Source organism: Mixophyes fleayi, chromosome 11, assembly GCF_038048845.1.
Source record: "Mixophyes fleayi isolate aMixFle1 chromosome 11, aMixFle1.hap1, whole genome shotgun sequence".
NCBI classification, from domain to species: domain Eukaryota; kingdom Metazoa; phylum Chordata; class Amphibia; order Anura; family Limnodynastidae; genus Mixophyes; species Mixophyes fleayi.
This window is the reverse complement of record NC_134412.1, coordinates 19,564,874-19,582,034: the sequence shown is the minus strand read 5'-3', so window position 1 is coordinate 19,582,034 and position 17,161 is coordinate 19,564,874. Positions and strand designations below refer to the sequence as shown.

At 40.8% G+C, this 17,161-nt stretch overlaps 1 protein-coding gene across 1 annotated transcript in view; it reads left to right on the top strand.

Moving 5' to 3' along the window:
• The window catches only part of SYT3 (synaptotagmin 3), a 148,888-nt gene that overhangs the window by 105,323 nt on the left and 26,404 nt on the right, over positions 1 to 17,161 (top strand). Inside the window, exons 6-7 of the mRNA XM_075191713.1 lie at positions 3,779 to 4,328; positions 16,421 to 16,541. Of these exons, the coding sequence (XP_075047814.1) occupies positions 3,779 to 4,328; positions 16,421 to 16,541 (671 nt within the window). The remainder of the gene's footprint in view (positions 1 to 3,778; positions 4,329 to 16,420; positions 16,542 to 17,161) is intronic.

The window sequence follows — 17,161 nt, the reverse complement described above, 5'->3', positions numbered from 1 at the left end:
GAGACAACTAGCATTACATCGAAAAATAATGAGGATCTTCCTGACCCCCCTAGTTTGGGGGGCCAGGGTATTGAAGAAAACTGGAACCCCTGGGGGTATATTTACTAAACTGCAGGTTTGAAAAAAGTAGAGATGTTGTCTATAGCAATAAATCAGATTCTAGTTATCATTTTGTAGACTGTATTAAATAAATGACAGCTAGAAGCTGATTGGTTGCTATAGGCAACATCTCCACTTTTTCAAACCTGCAGTTTAGTAAATATACCCCCTGGTGTTGGCAACAAGTGGTCAATTGTTCCTGATGATATTGTAGTCCAATCGGAAATAAAACATACTTGCTCACTCTGCTGGAATGTCCGGGAGATTCCCGAACCAGAGAGCTGCCAATTCTCCTTCATCCTACCCTCTTCATAGTGAAATGGGTGGGGTGGGGGCCTTGATGAATCGATTTGCGGCACCCCTCCCCTCTACATACTTTTAATTTACCTATAAAATTAAAGGTTGGTAAGTATGAAATCAAACCTCTTTTTCCTATTTCTCCATCTTTGATTGAAAAAAAACAATTGGCTGACGGTGACGGGGAATCCCTGGGACTCCCTGCTTTTATCGTTTACAGCGGGCCACCAGTTAACAAAAATACAGAAAGTGCCTGGCGAGATGGCAACTTAATTTAATGGGTGCTGTGATGGATCTTCCCTGCTTTGGGGTTGACCTCCAAGAGGACACTGGAGCAGAAGTGCAGAAAACAATTGCAAACTCAAAGGTTGATCCCTTCTGCTGTAGTATTTGTCTATTTTAATCAAATAGACAATTTGTTCTACATATAGATAAATGTATAGTGTAAACAGTATATAGGTATATTTATGTGTGATTCAATCACATTTGTGCTTGAATTCAACTTCCCTGAATCTTCTTATCCGCATCAGTATGGAGCAGATTCATGAGGTAAAAATTCACTGCACACCTGACAAAGTTACGCATGCAATGAACTGGCCTTTTCACATCTGTTGTATACTTTGTATAGGGGAATAACATGACTGGAAAAGTCAATTTTTCCTGGTGTAATGGAGTAACCCTAATTGCCCAATGGGCCCTAGACAGAAGCCTAGTTTGCCTAATGAATAATCCAGCTTTGTATCATGCCCACCCAAAGAAGTCAGACACAATATTGTTACCTATAATTTAGATTCCTAATTTAAGGGAATTTCAGTAATATTTGCGGTTCCTAATGACATATGTTGTTTCCTTACAAATGTTTGTTCAGCCCAACAAAATGACTACCCCCCCCACTGTATCAAGGCAATGATGCACTTTAAACCTGAAATCCTAGGCCACTCTCCTAAAAACTAGTAGTCATTTTATTCTCACACCTGCATAACCTTTTTTTTTTCATGTATTACATTGGCTAAAAAAAAAATTACTGTTCATTAATCATTATGATTCTAGAAGGGAACCGCTTTTTGCTAAACAGAACATTTCACACTGTGCATATAAAACATGCAATTAAATCTGCCCTTTAGTAAATCAAGCCCTTGTTAACTATTACAAAAACGCAATTAATCAATTTTTTTTGACCACTGGTAAATTTTCGGTACATAAAATTAGTGTGACTGAAAACAGGCCGGTAAATCTCAGCAAATTACCTCGAAAATATTCCATAATTATTGCCGCTAAGGCGGGAATTGACGATCATTAAATAATTAAGCATTTTTGTCTTGTTTGTTTGTAAGCTGATGTAAGGGTTCGTGGGCTCAGGCCGGTAAAACATTTAACTTGCAGAGGCAGCAAACCGATGCTGAGCTTTTATCTGTTAGTCTTATTGAGCCTGTGAGTTCTCTCAGTGAGATTTTCCCACTTATCTGTCAGTGTGAGGGGAGATGCTGTCAGGAAGGATTACCTCAGATCGCAGCTGTCACTTGTGCTTATCGGCCAAGCCGCCTGCTTCAGCCATCTTGTCTTAGGATTCAGCGGAGGTGCAGCCACCAGAAGCCCCGTGCTAAAAATATCATTGCTTTATATTGACTTTTTTGTTCTACCTGAAAAAAAGTAATGTCTGTGCTTATAGTGGTTTCCTTGTAATGGTCTGGATAATGAGTTTATTCCATGAGAAAAAAGTGGATTTTCATGGATTTTGCAAATAAAAAAACTGAGGTATTTTTTCACATGAAAGTAAATTTTGTCTACTTGTACATTTGTCTATTTCTATTTTATTTTCATTCAGTTACAAAAAAAAAAAGGTATATACATCAGGATAATTCGAACTGGTGACAAAGCACAAGAGTGCTGTTGTGATATCATAAAATCTAGAGTGGCTACCCACTAGCATTGAGAATGCCAATGACTCCGCCTGTTAATTGTGTATTGCATGGTATGTATACCAAATTAAAGGTCTTGGTTGGTAGATTGCAGAAAAATATTGGCGTTGTAATCAGTCGTTTTGGAGTTATGTCGCCATTTGCATCAATACATTACCATTGTCCTCTGGAAAATGTGACAGTTGGCAATACAACTGTGCACCTGCTGGTTGCTCTGGAAACAGTGACAGTTTTTTTGCAGCCCTGCTGGCTGACCTGGTGCATGTGACCTGCTGGGTGGTCTGGAAACTGTGACAGTTATTTGCAGTCCTGCTGGGTGACCTAGAACATGTGACCTACTGTGTGGTGTAGAAAATGTAACAGTTATTTACAGCCACATATATCAGCGCATCTTGCGGGACCATGGCCAGCAATGCAAGGTAAGAAAAGTAGCATAGGTGAGGGAAGAGGAATAATACAGGGGAATGTAAGAGGTAGAGAAGAAAGGAAGTATAGGGGGAAGGTGAGGGAATGAGCAAGAGGGGATCCAAGTGGACCATCATGGGGCATGCCCTGCCCTGTTTGTCGGCAGGTAAGTTGAATAAGTTCCATTCCCATACTCAGTTACATGCTTTATTATCCTTAAAAAACTGCAGTAATCCCTCTGCCACCTCTATCCTCCACAAATCCAATATCACAATCATTATGTCACTGCATATCCTCATTGCCACTAGGGTGGCAATAACCCAAAATTGGGAGTCCCCTACACTCTCGTCTCTTTCTAAAATTGATCCTAAGACCCAAAATAGCTTTGTAATGGAGATCATTGGCTTTAAATACTCAACTTCTGTCTCCTTCCCCTTTGTCAAAAGTCACCCCTGGTTCGAGTACTATATGGAACGGCAAACCCCACAGACCCAAACGACCCTGGCTTGATATCCCTGGGTCCCACTAGACTAGTGTACTTGTGAATATATCTCTGATACGTTATTTCATTTATCACATGTCTCCTCCCCCCTTCTTCCCTTTCCCACCTGCCCTACTTAGTGTTAGACTTTATACTTTTTTTGTAAGGTTTTAGTTTTTTTTTTTATTTTTCTTTAACCCTTGTGAACCTTATCGCTTCTGATGTGCACAATTCTATTTTATTTTTCTCATTTTGTTATGTACAAATTTTGATAAAAATTTACCAAGTTAAAAAAAAAAAGTAGTAAAAGTCTGAATATTTTTTTATGCTAGTGGGAAACTGGTCTTATTGACGGACTTAAGGACACCAGCCTTTGGATGCCCTGTCCTCCTATTTCTATACATTACATTTAAAACAGTACATCTGAACAACAAGAGGCATTACCAGAAGTTTGCCTTTCCTGTTGGTATTGTTTAGTAGGGAATGAAGAGTAGCAGTAAAGCCTAAAAGATATAAAAAAAAAATACATAAATGACAATAAACTAAAATTAATATTTTCTTTTATTTTGTCTTCCAGATACAACACACTGCCCCGACCCATGACACAGCAGTTGTCCAGTCCCGATTTTTCAGGTCATGTGGATGAAAAACCAGAGCAGGCCACTAGCATCGGTCAAATTAAGCCGGAGCTGTATAAGCAACGCTCAGCTGATGCAGAGATGAAGAAGCAGGAAGCCACTAGCTGTGGGCGAATTAGCTTCATCCTGCGCTATGCCTACAACACAGAGCAACTGGTGGTAAAGATCCTGAAAGCTCTAGACCTACCAGCAAAGGATGCGAACGGGTTCTCAGATCCGTACGTGAAGATGTATCTTCTGCCTGACCGCAAGAAAAAGTTCCAAACTAAAGTACACCGCAAGACTCTTAACCCAATCTTTAATGAGACATTCCATTTTAATGTGCCCTTTAACGAGCTTCAGAACCGCAAATTACACTTCAGCATCTATGACTTTGACCGATTTACCCGACATGACCTCATTGGGCAGGTGGTGTTGGATAACTTGCTGGAGTTCTCAAATCCTACGGAAGAGAGTCCCATCTGGAGAGACATCTTGGAAGCTAGCTCTGTAAGTGTCAAACAGTATTATTTTGGGAATATGGTATTCATATGTATATTATATGTATATTTCATTACTTTGCTCTCTTTTTATTATACAGTTTTAATGTTTATTATTTCCATTGTCCTTATTTAGCCTTTCTGTTTTTTCTTTTTGTCATGCATTTTTATCTCATGATTCTTAACTTGTAAAATGAATAGGATGAACTGTACATTAGCCAAACATGCTGTTTGTTGTCAACAAAATGAAGGAAAGGTGGAATGGAGAGCAGGCGTGCACCTTGATGGGCGCTGGGCGGATTTTAAGGCAAAACTGATGTATTTTAAGGGGTGTCTTTGTAAGTGACCGACAGCTTTTCTATCTAGCATCCCTGTAGATCAGCAGGCACATTGTTGTATAGAGAGGGATTGTAGACAAGGAAGGTAAGTGACAACACAGCTGGAAATAATTTAGAAATCTGCACAAGTGTTTGTCTACATAAATAATTTACTTTTGGTTGCACTTCTTTGAAATATTGAGGCTTGCCATTGGCTTTCCCGCTGACCCCCTTCCCTCCAGTGTTTGGTAGGAATTAACGAGGGACGGAGAAGTCCCCAAACTCTGGCTACAAGAAGGGACATAGTTTTTGTGGTAGTGCAATTTTAATTAGAGATGCTCGGGCTCGGTTTTCTGAAAACTGAGCCCACCCGAACTTAGGGGATCCAAGTAGGCTCGCGAGCCGGATCGGTGTTTTCATGCGTCCACGGATCTGAATCAAGGTAAAAACATCATTGTTGCGTTGTCGGATCTCGCGGGTTTTGGATTCCATAAGTACCTCCCTCCCCAGGAGATCCAGCGCCATTACTCACACAGAAACAGGAGGGGTAGCAGTGTTCTTGTCACTCTCCAGTGACATTGCTCAGTGCCATTGCTCACACAGAAACAGGGGTAGCAGTGTTCTTGTCACTCTCCAGTCTCCAGTGACATTACTCAGTGCCATTGCTCACACAGAAACAGGGGTAGCAGTGTTCTTGTCACTCTCCAGTCTCCAGTGACATTGCTCAGTGCCATTGCTCACACAGAAACAGGAGGGGTAGCAGTATTCTTGTCACTTGACAGAAATTGACTGGAAATGACTGGAAATTAATGTTATTGAAGTTAATAATAATGTAGGAACAAAAAAAAGAGCCAAATTATGTAATTAAAAAAAATAGGGATCCAAAACCAAAACACGCGAGGGCAGTTTTGCCAAAACCAAAACACAAAGTTAATCCAGATCCAAAATCAAAACCAAAACACGGGGGTCAGTGAACATCTCTCTTTTTAATACATTGCCCCCAGATGTCTATTATGATGCTTCTGATATGGTCAGTTCTTGTATTTTTTCAGTTCACTGATCAAACTGCAGCATAGATCCTGGAAGCTCCGCTTCTCAGTTTATCCTGAGTGTCTTTGTTTAGCAGATAATCTGTTTACTTCTAATCTAATACATAAATGAGTCTAGCTGGCTTCAGTGGTCACCCGTTCCCAAGGTATTCCTTTGTTTTCTTGCTGCTTTTTTTTTCTATTCATTTCATCTTCTTGAGCGGCTGCAGTTCAATCAATTCTCTAATCAAAATAGCTTTTATTGGAAGCCAGAGTGATCAGTTATGCTAGCTTCTGTGTAAACCCATTCTGTGATCAAGCTTTACCGCTGCTGAGCTGCAATTGAGTATATAATAATAATAATAATAATTAATTAAAGTCTTAAGCTAGACACAAAAGGATACCAGTCAGGAGAAATAAGCAGGGAGTCTATTATATAAAGCCAGAAGTATTATTGTAGAGGAAAAAGTTGTACGGTCCAGAACTCCCTTTGTATTATACAGGAACCAGGTTTGCTAATCCCTTTTACTATATTATCATCATCACCATCACCATTTATTTATATAGTGCCACTAATTCCGCAGCGCTACAAAGAACTCACTCACATCAGTCCCTGCCCCATTGAAGCTTACAGTCTAAATGCCCTAACACACACACACACACACACATACACTTGGGTCAATTTTTTGTTAGCAGCCAATTAACCTACCAGTATGTTTTTGGAGTGTGGGAGGAAACCGGAGCACCTGGAGGAAACCCACGCAAACACAGGGAGAACATACAAACTCCTCACAGATAAGGCCATGGTCAGGAATTGAACTCATGACCCCAGCGCTATGAGGCAGAAGTGCTAACCACTACGACACCGTGCTGCCCCATTATATATATATTTGCTGACAATTTTATAAAAGATTTACTGATTGCTCAAAATCACATCAAAACCATGTATGTTATTGGAGTATCAGGAGGTGTGCTGATTTGAAATAACACTACTTTTTTTTTTCTTACGGACGGGTAAAAATTATACTACTTTTTTATTGATTGTCAGTAAATTTACTGACTGTTGGTAACCATTGGCAAGTTAAATAGCGGTGACACTTCATTATGTGTCGCTGGAATTTACATAATGATTGCTACCAAAACCCAATCATTATAGACCCCTTTGTGAAAAGGGAGAGCTGTGAGCACCTAATAGTAGTGCACGCAGCATTGCCCATGTATATTATGGGGATAGGAAGAGTTGGAGAGCAGCCAAGCACTGTCTAAAATTATAGCCACGCCCCCATGCGTGCTGGTCATGCCCACTGGTGGTGTGGTGTGGGCCCAGGCTTGGAGGGGGGTTTCCAGGCACTATAACCCCCCCCCCCCCTCAGTTTGTCTATGCTCCTGGAAATACCAGGACAGTGGGCAAGGAAGCTTACACATGAATGCTTTGTTGAAAATGGAGGTGAAAGTGAGCTATACAATATATAGCATATACTCAACAATGATGTAAGGAGATTTATTGATTGTCTAGTCCTTCAATAAAAAGACCTCTACCACTTATATTTCCTCTGTGGCGTTTGCATTCCCCCCTCTTCTTCCCTATGCAGATGGATTTTTTTCCATTACAAATTGTTAAAAACTCCAAGGGTGTAGGGTAATGTTACATCATTTAAGACACTATAGAATGTCTCTATTCTGATGGTAATCTGTCAGTTAGAGACAGACAGCCCAGCAGGAATAATCCTGTAACTGTGGATTTAATGATGTTTCTATCACAGAATATTTTCGTATCACCCCCTGCTAGAGTTTGTGAATTTATTATGTTTTCTAATTGTGTAGTATTAGTAAATTAAACCAGACTGTGGCTTTATTTTAATAATATCAAAAGGCGCATGTTACATCACATAGGACATTATCATAGGATAATATGGAGAGTTATAAAATGGATCTTCTTGATATGCCAACTGCACATCATCATATGAACTGAATTAAAATGGATAATATGTATATAGATATATCATACTTGCCTACTTTTGAGGAGGGGAGCAGAGGTTCAGCTGTGGAAGGGAGCAAGAGGCAGCAAACGCTGACATTTTGGCTCAGCCCCTCAATACGAAATGATGCTATTGCTTTATTTCTTCATGGGGGGCGGGGCCAAAATGACGCTATTCATCTTAAATCGAGTCTTGGGGGCCCCCATGCCCACTCCACCAGGTTTCAACTGAGAACCAAACATTATTAGGTGATGCTACAATAAATCACGTTTGTATTTTTCAAGTCCCGTGAGTGTCAGTCCTCGGGGTAGACGTATCAGACCTTCTAGAAAGAAAAAGTGGTGGTGTTAGCCATAGCAACCAATCAGATTCTAGCTAGCATTTATATAATACATTCTCAAAGATGATAGCTAGAATCTGATTGGTTGCTATGGGCAATACCTCCACTTTTTCTTTCTCGAAGGTCTGACCCCTTATTTCCTTTATATAGACACAGAATATATAGATAAAGTATATGTAAAGATATATTGCTTCATCCCATAAAGACTTCAGGACACCTTGCTCTTATATTTGCACTGCTGAATGAAGTAATATGTCTGCACACTTGTCTGTAGCACTTGCACATTAAGTTTACAATCTCAGTCAATTCTCAGGGCAAGTGTAAGTCTAAGCAATAGGAGAAAATCATTACACTGTTAAGCAGGCTCATACATTGTGATCTATACAGTAGACTTGTGACTAATTACATTTTTAGTTACAACGATCAGAAGCGATCATTATTACATCCATGATAATTAATATGCACTCCAACGTGTCACACAGTATTATCAACAAACAACCAGATTTGTGGATAGAATGGCCACATTCATTCAGGGACAGATTGCACAGATATGGTTGTTTGGGTATCAGGCTGAACAACTATATGGCAAGATGAGGAGCTCCTGCTACTTCCAGGGTGGACGATAACCTGCCCAAAGTCATTGACTGATTTTCAGCGATCAAATCCTTAGTTGGCTGGATTTTAACCATTTCAAACAACCAGTGCCAAGAGCATACTTGCCAACTCTCCCAGAATATCCGGGAGACTCCCGCATTTCAGGTGAGTCTCACGGACATGGCAATCTCGCGCATCTGCCCACTTCCTAGTGAAGTGGGCAGAATTAGGGCTAAAATACAGCGATTCTCCAGGAATCGCGGCATTTGGACCCCCCCACTGTAAAACTACGCGTTTCGTCATTACCTCACGGGGGCGGGTCCAAAATGATGCGATTTCGGAGCCCTGCCTATTGCTTCAATATATATATATATATATATATATATATATATATATATATATATAACAATATATCTAAGTCTAAGATATGGCCTTTTCTCACCGTGGATGTCAACAATACTCACTCCCTTGTAATATCTTGCCTTGATTATTGTAACCTCATTCTCTCTGGCCTACCCTACTCTCGCCTTGCCTGTCTTAAATCTACCCTCAATGTTGCTGCCCGTCTTATTTTTCTCTCCCACCTCTCTCTCTGCTGTCCCTCTCTGCCAGGCGTTACATTGGCTCCTCATTGCCTACAGAATTACATTTAAACTCCTCACAGTCACCTACCAACCCTTCCCTTACACCTAATCTCTGCCCATACTCCTCCTCACCCCCACTGCTCTGCCAACAACCTCTGCCTCACTACCACACTGATTCCCTCTTCCCTCTACCACCACCAGGACATCACCTGGGCTACTCCCCACCTGTTGTATGATCTTCCATCACACCCTAGGGTTAGATTCTACTTTGCAAGGCTTCAAACATATCCTTAAAATTAGTTTCTTTATTCAAGCCCATCTGCTCTCTTTCTAAGTCCATTGCCTCAGCTATCACCTCACTCTCCCACCCTATTTGTGTCTTCCCCTTCCCGTTTGGATGTAAGCTCTCAGGAGCAGGGCCCTCTTTACTCATGTTCTCCTACTGCTATTCCATCACCCTCTGTACCTCTAGGCTCACTGTCCCATAAAAAACCTGATCTCTGTTATTTGTGAATAATTTGTTAATTAGTAGATGTCTGCTCTTTGTATTATTTTGTTTCTTTATGTATTATGTAATGTGTTATGGACCATTGCCATTACCATTGCATTGTATACTACTGTAAATGTCATGCATGGCACTGCGGATCTAATGAATAAAGCATAATAATAATAATAATAATAATAATAATAACAATAAAAATAATAAAAGCCAGGGCCGATGGGGTACTCCGTGCCATATTACAAACCAGTCTTAGGCCGGTCAGCATGGGGCCGAATTTCCTTGGGCGATTGGGTCCACAAAAAACATGCCGAGCACCCCCCTAGGAAGAATCAGCCACGTGGTCAGGGGTGGCCAACCGGTAAGAGACCAAGAGCAAGAAATAGCCACATGTGGCTCTAGAGTCACTGGTTGGCCACTGCTGCACTAGGGCATAATCTCACACCCCTGGTGCAGTGATTGTGGGTTAATATTTACATTTAAAATTAAAACTTACCATTTTTACATGGCGAACTACTGACCTCAGCATGCCATGGCTGCCTTAAACTGGTTGAGTTTGTAATACTGCAAGTGCCAGTATGCCCTGGCATCAAGGGCACAATGGGACCTGGAGTGCATTTTAGAAAATGGTTAAACAAGGAAAGACACACGCATTATGCAAACAAAACAAAACATTTATTGTACATAAAGAGACCCCCACCCAACTCTCTTTAACCTTTTTATTTCTTCACGTAATTCTAGGGTGGCAGGCTGGCAACTTCTTGTACTCTGGCTGGCATTCCTGGGGTTAAGAACATTAAAAAATCCTTATTGCACAGGGGAAAACTTACACAGACAAGAGCAGCGACTATCTTGAGGAATAACCAGTGTTGCATTCATATTTATGAGCTAAGGTCAGCGCGTGGGACTTTACCAACTTTCCATTTTTTTTCAGCATCATGCGATTACCATGGAAACCACAGTCATATGATAGTAGTAAGCGGAGAGGCTTAGGAACACCCCTCTTGTCCTCTGCAGTTATGTGGCAATCGAGTAAGTCAGCTTACACTCTCTTTGGAAAAAGCAGAAACCAATGTTTCCATGGGGGATACGGATTTTTATTTTCGCTACCCGGATGAATTTTACAGCTGAGTTGTGAACACTCTGAAAAAATGAGCTTCTTTTTACAATAGTACTAAACTATGTAAACAAGCAAAAAAAAAAACTTCTACATGGAATTGCACCTTTAACTTTTGGATTTTATACTTTGTTTTTGGGGGTGGGGGGATGTTAGAAGGTTAATAGAGCTTTACATTGCTTCTAGGCTTTTCTAAGCACCCGCTATCTCAGTGGGAATACTTGTTTCTGTGGAAAACAGCCTGGTTACTCTGTAACTAATTAGTATGCTGCAATATTCAGCAAAGGAAGAAAACTTTTATCTCCGCAACTGCCGAGGGAGTCTCGGTATTGGTACATGTCTGCGTTATCGCGCTCAAGGAGATTTGCTGCTTCCATAGCATCAGCCCACAGACAAAAGCGGAGCAAAATAAACATCTCTTGCAATTATAAAGAAGAGATGATGTCTGCTGGTGAGTCTGCTTATGTTACTGCAGCGCGTTGCGGCTCTGTTTTGTTAGGGAAGCGTTTAATATTTTAACACGCGGCCTGTATTTGATGTCTTTGATTTTAACATGAGATATATAGTGATGATTTCCCACAAGGCTGCGGATATACTTCTGAAATGGGAGTTGAGTTGGCTCTCTCGTTAAGCATAAAGATGAGATTGAAAGAACAGGAACAAAAGTTCTATCTAATCATTACAGCGAAGCAACAAAAGATATAATGCTAAAGACGGCAAACGATCAATATGAACTCATGTACATTGCTCGGGAACCAGTCACATGTCCAGGGATGTGCAACGCGTTTTACCGCTCATTTGTCTTGTGTTCTATATTTTAACTTCATTATTTTCATCTGTCGAAGGTTAGCGAGTGTTGAAATATTTATAGTGTAGTCATGTATAATGAATCACTTAAACTGGGTCTCTAGTTTGTTAGTCTCTGTTGAAACACGTCTGTTAAGAGTACAGAGTTGTAACAGAAATAGAAAAAATAGAAAATGGCACAGAATTCAATACATTTAAAGATTTACAAAATTTAACAGGAAACTGTTGCTTTATCTTTAATTTAGCAGCATTTACTTTCCGTGTGATATGAACGTGCCTCCTATACACAGCTGCATATTACAGGGTCTCGTCTTAACATTTTTTCGAAGGTCTGATCTAGAAAACGGTGGCTCAGTGGTTAGCACTTCTGCCTCACAGCACTGGGGTCATGAGTTCGATTCTTGACCATGGCCTTATCTGTGAGGAGTTTGTATGTTCTCCACGTGTTTGCGTGGGTTTCCTCCGGGTGCTCTGCTTTCCTCCCACACTCCAAAAAAATACTAGTAGGTTAATTGGCTGCTATTAAACTGCCCTTAGTCTCTCTCTGTCTATGTGTGTGTATTTTAGAGGATTTAGACTGTAAGCTCCAATGGGACAGCGGCTGATGTGAGTGTGTTCTCTGTACAGTGCTGCGGAATAAGTGGCGCTATATAAATAAATAGATGATGATGACGACGATGATGAAAAGCATGGATTACAGTTGTGGTGCTTCATACAGTGGCATTACTGCAGGGGGTTTGGCTGCTTGCTATGGGGCCCTGAAGTGAGGGTCACCCACACCCCTGTTTGGCCCCTCTGGGGACCTCCAATTTCCCTGCTTAGAAATTAAAACAGCAGTGAATTAGAAACAACTGACAGGGAAGAGAAGATCCTGACTGCTTGGGCCTGTTTGAGACCCAGCTCCAGATCATGTGACCAGAGTGAGTCCTCTGCCGCTCCTCTGCTTTCCACCAATGAGGAGAGTTCAATCTCGCTACTGATGTTCAATAAGAGCCAGGACACAAAAAAGAGGAGCTGCAGAGATGTGAGAGGGACAAGAAAGAGAGGAAGAAATGGGAGCCAGCAAAGGTTTAAATAAGTGGGCTAGAGAAAACGGGATGTATAGAGGAGGAGGCATTAGAGAGTTAACAGAGAGGGCCCTAAAGGTCGAGAGTGGCTTCCTTTCTGTACAACTTTCTTTAATGTAAATATATTTCTTTTAACTCTATTAGATAAATCATATAAGAGAGCTTTAAATGGGTTTAGGCTATTATTAAACAGATAGTTGAACAGAAAACATATAAATAAACGTGTTTCATTACCATGAGTTATAGTTGGCCATCAGGCAGGTATTATTGAGGTGTATAAATTGAGCATCCCATAGACTGGCCAGATCATACTCACTGTGCTTCTGAGAAACTTTGTGACATACTTATACTGTAGGCTGTCTACCATCATTCAGGAAACTCAGTGATCACATGCGCTTGGTGTCACAGAATCTTCACCCCCTCCGTAATAAGTTTATATAACAAATCTAGAAAAAATAATAATGGAATAAGACCTTTATAAACTGTGGATATTTGCCGTATTATTAAGTGTATGTAATATAACATGTATATGTTACAAACTTTTCATACTATTGATGAGATTCTCAGGTCGCCCTTAGGGGGTCTGGTTACTAGGCCATCAATTGGAGATTCCATTGTACACGACGATACAAAACCATGCTTCTTATTTTAATGCTCAACAAATCTAAAATAAGAAATTTGTAATGTAATAAAATTAGGGTGCTAATCCACTTGTAGTTAAAGATTTTCCAAACCTAAGTCCACCTGCCGTTCTTTTTGTCTCATAATCCATTATTTCTTGCCAGAGCCATCCTGTCAATCTTATTGATTTATGCTAATCTTCTTAAAACACAAATATATATAAAAAGCTTGGGGTGCCATTGTCAGAGTGAGCAACTATCACATCACTGGGGGTATGATCAGGTCCTGGAACCCTGATAAAGGACAGACAAATGGGGAGACAATACTCTTTCTCATAGTCCATACAGAGGGATAAGATAAACCTATGTCTAACATATACATTCTCATGTATTAGGCACATTTAAGCAAAGCAAATTTTTGATGTTGATGTGGCTTTAAGAAACCCCTAACATCTCAAATAGTCTATTTAACTCAGTCCAGTCTCTTTTTGTGAGAAGAAATTCAATATAATTTAATGTACACACACAACACTTGATTAGTTGTGTCTTTTGCTATAAACATCAGTCAATAGGGCAGCACGGAGGCTAAGTGGTTAGCACTTCTGCTTGACAGCACTGGGGTCATAAGTTCAATTTCCAACCATGGCCTTATCTGTGTGTAGTTTGTATGTTCTCCCCGTGTTTGCGTGGGTTTCCTCTGGGTGCTCCGGTTTGCTCCCACACTCCAAAAACATACTGGTAAGTTAATTGGCTGCTATCAAAATTCAAAATTGCCCCTAGTCTCTGTCTCTCTGTCTGTGTCTGTGTGTATGTTAGGGAATTTAGACTGTAAGCTCCAATGGGGCAGGGACTGATGTGAATGAGTTCTCTGTACAGCGCTGCGGAATAAGTGGCGCTATATAAATAAATTATTATGATAGACAAACACAGAACATTTGTTTCAGTTTCCAAACCGTTGCTTTGGTATCAAAAGAATCAAAGAGAAGACGCTGTCTGTATATGATTGTGCTATAGATTTTACTGTGGGAGTTTATAGCGTAATTACCTAGGTTTCGCATAGTAGTAAATTAGTTGGCTATTGTGCAATTATATGTTTTGACCTTAACCTCTTTCAATTTGAGTTCTCCTCCTCCCAATGTTGTAAAGTAAAATTGATAGGCTCTTTCCTTAGAAGAAAATGTGCCTGAAAGATTGGTGTTTGTGTGTAACCTCAGTTATTTTTTGTGGTTTAGTTAGTGTTGCTTTTCCTGTGTTTTAAGTTTTGTTGCAAGCTTGTGCCTAGTGAGACTAGACTGTTCTGCGGCTTTTGTTTCTCATTACAAATGGATTTGTAGCTCCACAGATCACTGGCTCTGACAAGCCATACATATTTATCAGGTTAGAATTGGAACACGGCTGAACGCAGACAAAAACACTGGCTACAGAAACGGAAAACAGACAGGGAAAACAAAAAGGTCCAATGTATTTTCTTCTGCAACAGTGACAACAGTGCGTCTTCCATGCCAAGGAATGACTAGCTGGTTTGCTAAACTGACGTAGCCTAGCAGTGTAGGCAGCCTTAAAGTCATCTGTTCCTTTGACAAATATTTTTTTTTACTGTTTGCCCAAGATATGGTTCAGCCAGTAGAATGATTTGCACGCTAACCATTCACTGGGCAAGCACTCCCCCCTCCTCTTCCTGATCTACGTCAGCATTCTCTAAAACAGGCCTGGTCCACCTGTGGCTCTCCAGGTGTTGTGAAACTGCCAGTCCCAGAATGTCCTGCCAGGTTTCAGGTCGGGGCGGACCTAGACTTTATGTTTAGGGGGGGCGATTTTGCATATTCACGCCCCTCCTTTACTCTGATTGACTGGCCCGCATTTAGCCCCTCCTTCCGCTTGCAATTGGCCCTGCCCCCTCCCGGTTTGATCGGCGGCTGGGACCACTCTAATTGGCTGGCCCATGTTTAGCCCCGCCTTCAGCTCATTATTGGCCCCACCCCCTCCCGTTTTGATGGGCAGCAGGGACCTATTTTAAAGGTAGGCCCGCCTTCCGCTCGTGATTGGCCCCGTCCCCTCCCATTTTGATTGGCAGCTGGGACCTGTTTTAAAGGTAGGCTTTCTGCTGCTAGGGGGGGCGAATGCCCCGATCGCCCCCCCCCCCTGGATCCACCACTGTTTCAGGTAGCTATCTACTGGTAAAGCATGCTGGGGCTTGTAGTTTCACAACACCTGGAGAGTCACAGGTTGGCTAGGCCTGATCTAGACCAACTAAGACCACTGATCTTGAGCAACAGGACTGGCAGTGGAGGGAAAAATTACTGTCCATTATATTGGACCCACTTCCAGGCAAACCAAGGCTGTAGTTGATTTAGTGTCTAAATATTGAAAAACATGGAGATGTCCTTTTTAAGCTAGTCATGTTCCCATCAACCAGCACAAGATAAAGAAACAGCTTTTAAAAATTATTAAACAATGAATGTTAAAAAGGAATGTTAAACAGAGGAGGTCTGGCAAAGGGATCTGCAGGGCAATTTCCAATCAGGTTGCCGGTGATTTTATGTTGACCGGCACTGATACGAGGTCAGAGCTTCCTTTGGTAATTCAATTACGCTGCTATTTACTTGGTCTCACTCACCCATACATTGGACTTTCCAACAACGTCTTATGAGATGGAATTGAGATGGTAAATCTATGATTATCTTGCAGGTAGACACAGACTCTAAGTTATATCTACAATAGCATGTTCTCTAGTGATGGTTATTCTCTTATCAGAAGTTTTTGCCTCACAGTTATCTCATGTAAGAGCTTGAAAAACATAATCTACAACCAAATAGTTTTACCCTTTAAAAATGTCTTTGTTTATTAATGGATCAAGGTGTATCTGTTAGTGATATTGGGCCTATTTTCCTTAAAAACCCATGTAATTTCCTCCCTTTGGTATATGATCAAAGCATTGTCGCTCTACGGCATCAAACATCAAGAAAGACCCACTTAGTGTTGAAGTCTTGATTGAGCATCGAAAACATCTGGTGAAGTGTCTTCACCTTCTGTACCGGTTCTCCCTTTAATTGGTTTAATTGCAGAATCTTAGCACCTAATTGCCTCACTACTGACGGTATTATTGCTGTAAAAACAGGAAACACTCAAAAAACTCTTTTGCATTTTAAGGAGAAAGCCGACTTGGGTGAAATAAACTTCTCGCTGTGTTACCTCCCGACTGCTGGGCGCCTTACCGTCACCATCATCAAAGCCACCAATCTGAAGGCCATGGATCTGACGGGCTTCTCGGGTGAGTTAATCATTGCTATTTCTCAAACTAGATAAATTGGCAGCATTATTATGTATTTATGTTTCTGCTTCCTAATGATTGAAAAACAAAATGTCAAACTCAGTTTGTCTGTAGCGTTAAGGGTTAACTGTCTTGTAGGGAGATGTAACATTGTAGCAACAAAGTTAGAAAAGAAAAAGTAGTCCTAATTACCTGTCAGCTTCTGCTGCAGTGACCAGGTGAAGGGGGTTTCTGAGAAAGTGAGTGAGGAACTGTTGTCCTTAGGTAATATTTATAAAATCCCCCTATCTTTTTTTTTACCTTATTAACTACCTTAATATACCCCAATTACACCACAGAGCAGAATGAACTGACATCATCACCGTCCCATATGTAGATTATAAAGATTATAATGTCAGTGAAACATAGAATTTACAAATGCATAGCGGAATTATCGAATCAAGACAGGAACTCAAAAGTTGTAAATCTACTTTAAAATGTCCGTCTTGTTATATATATATATTAATAGTAATGCGACCAATAAATAAGCGTTTATGTTATGCCTAACAGCAGTGCCCCCATAGTTGTGCCCCTGAAATCATATTATGCCTCATGGTTGTGCCCCCAAATCATGTTATGCC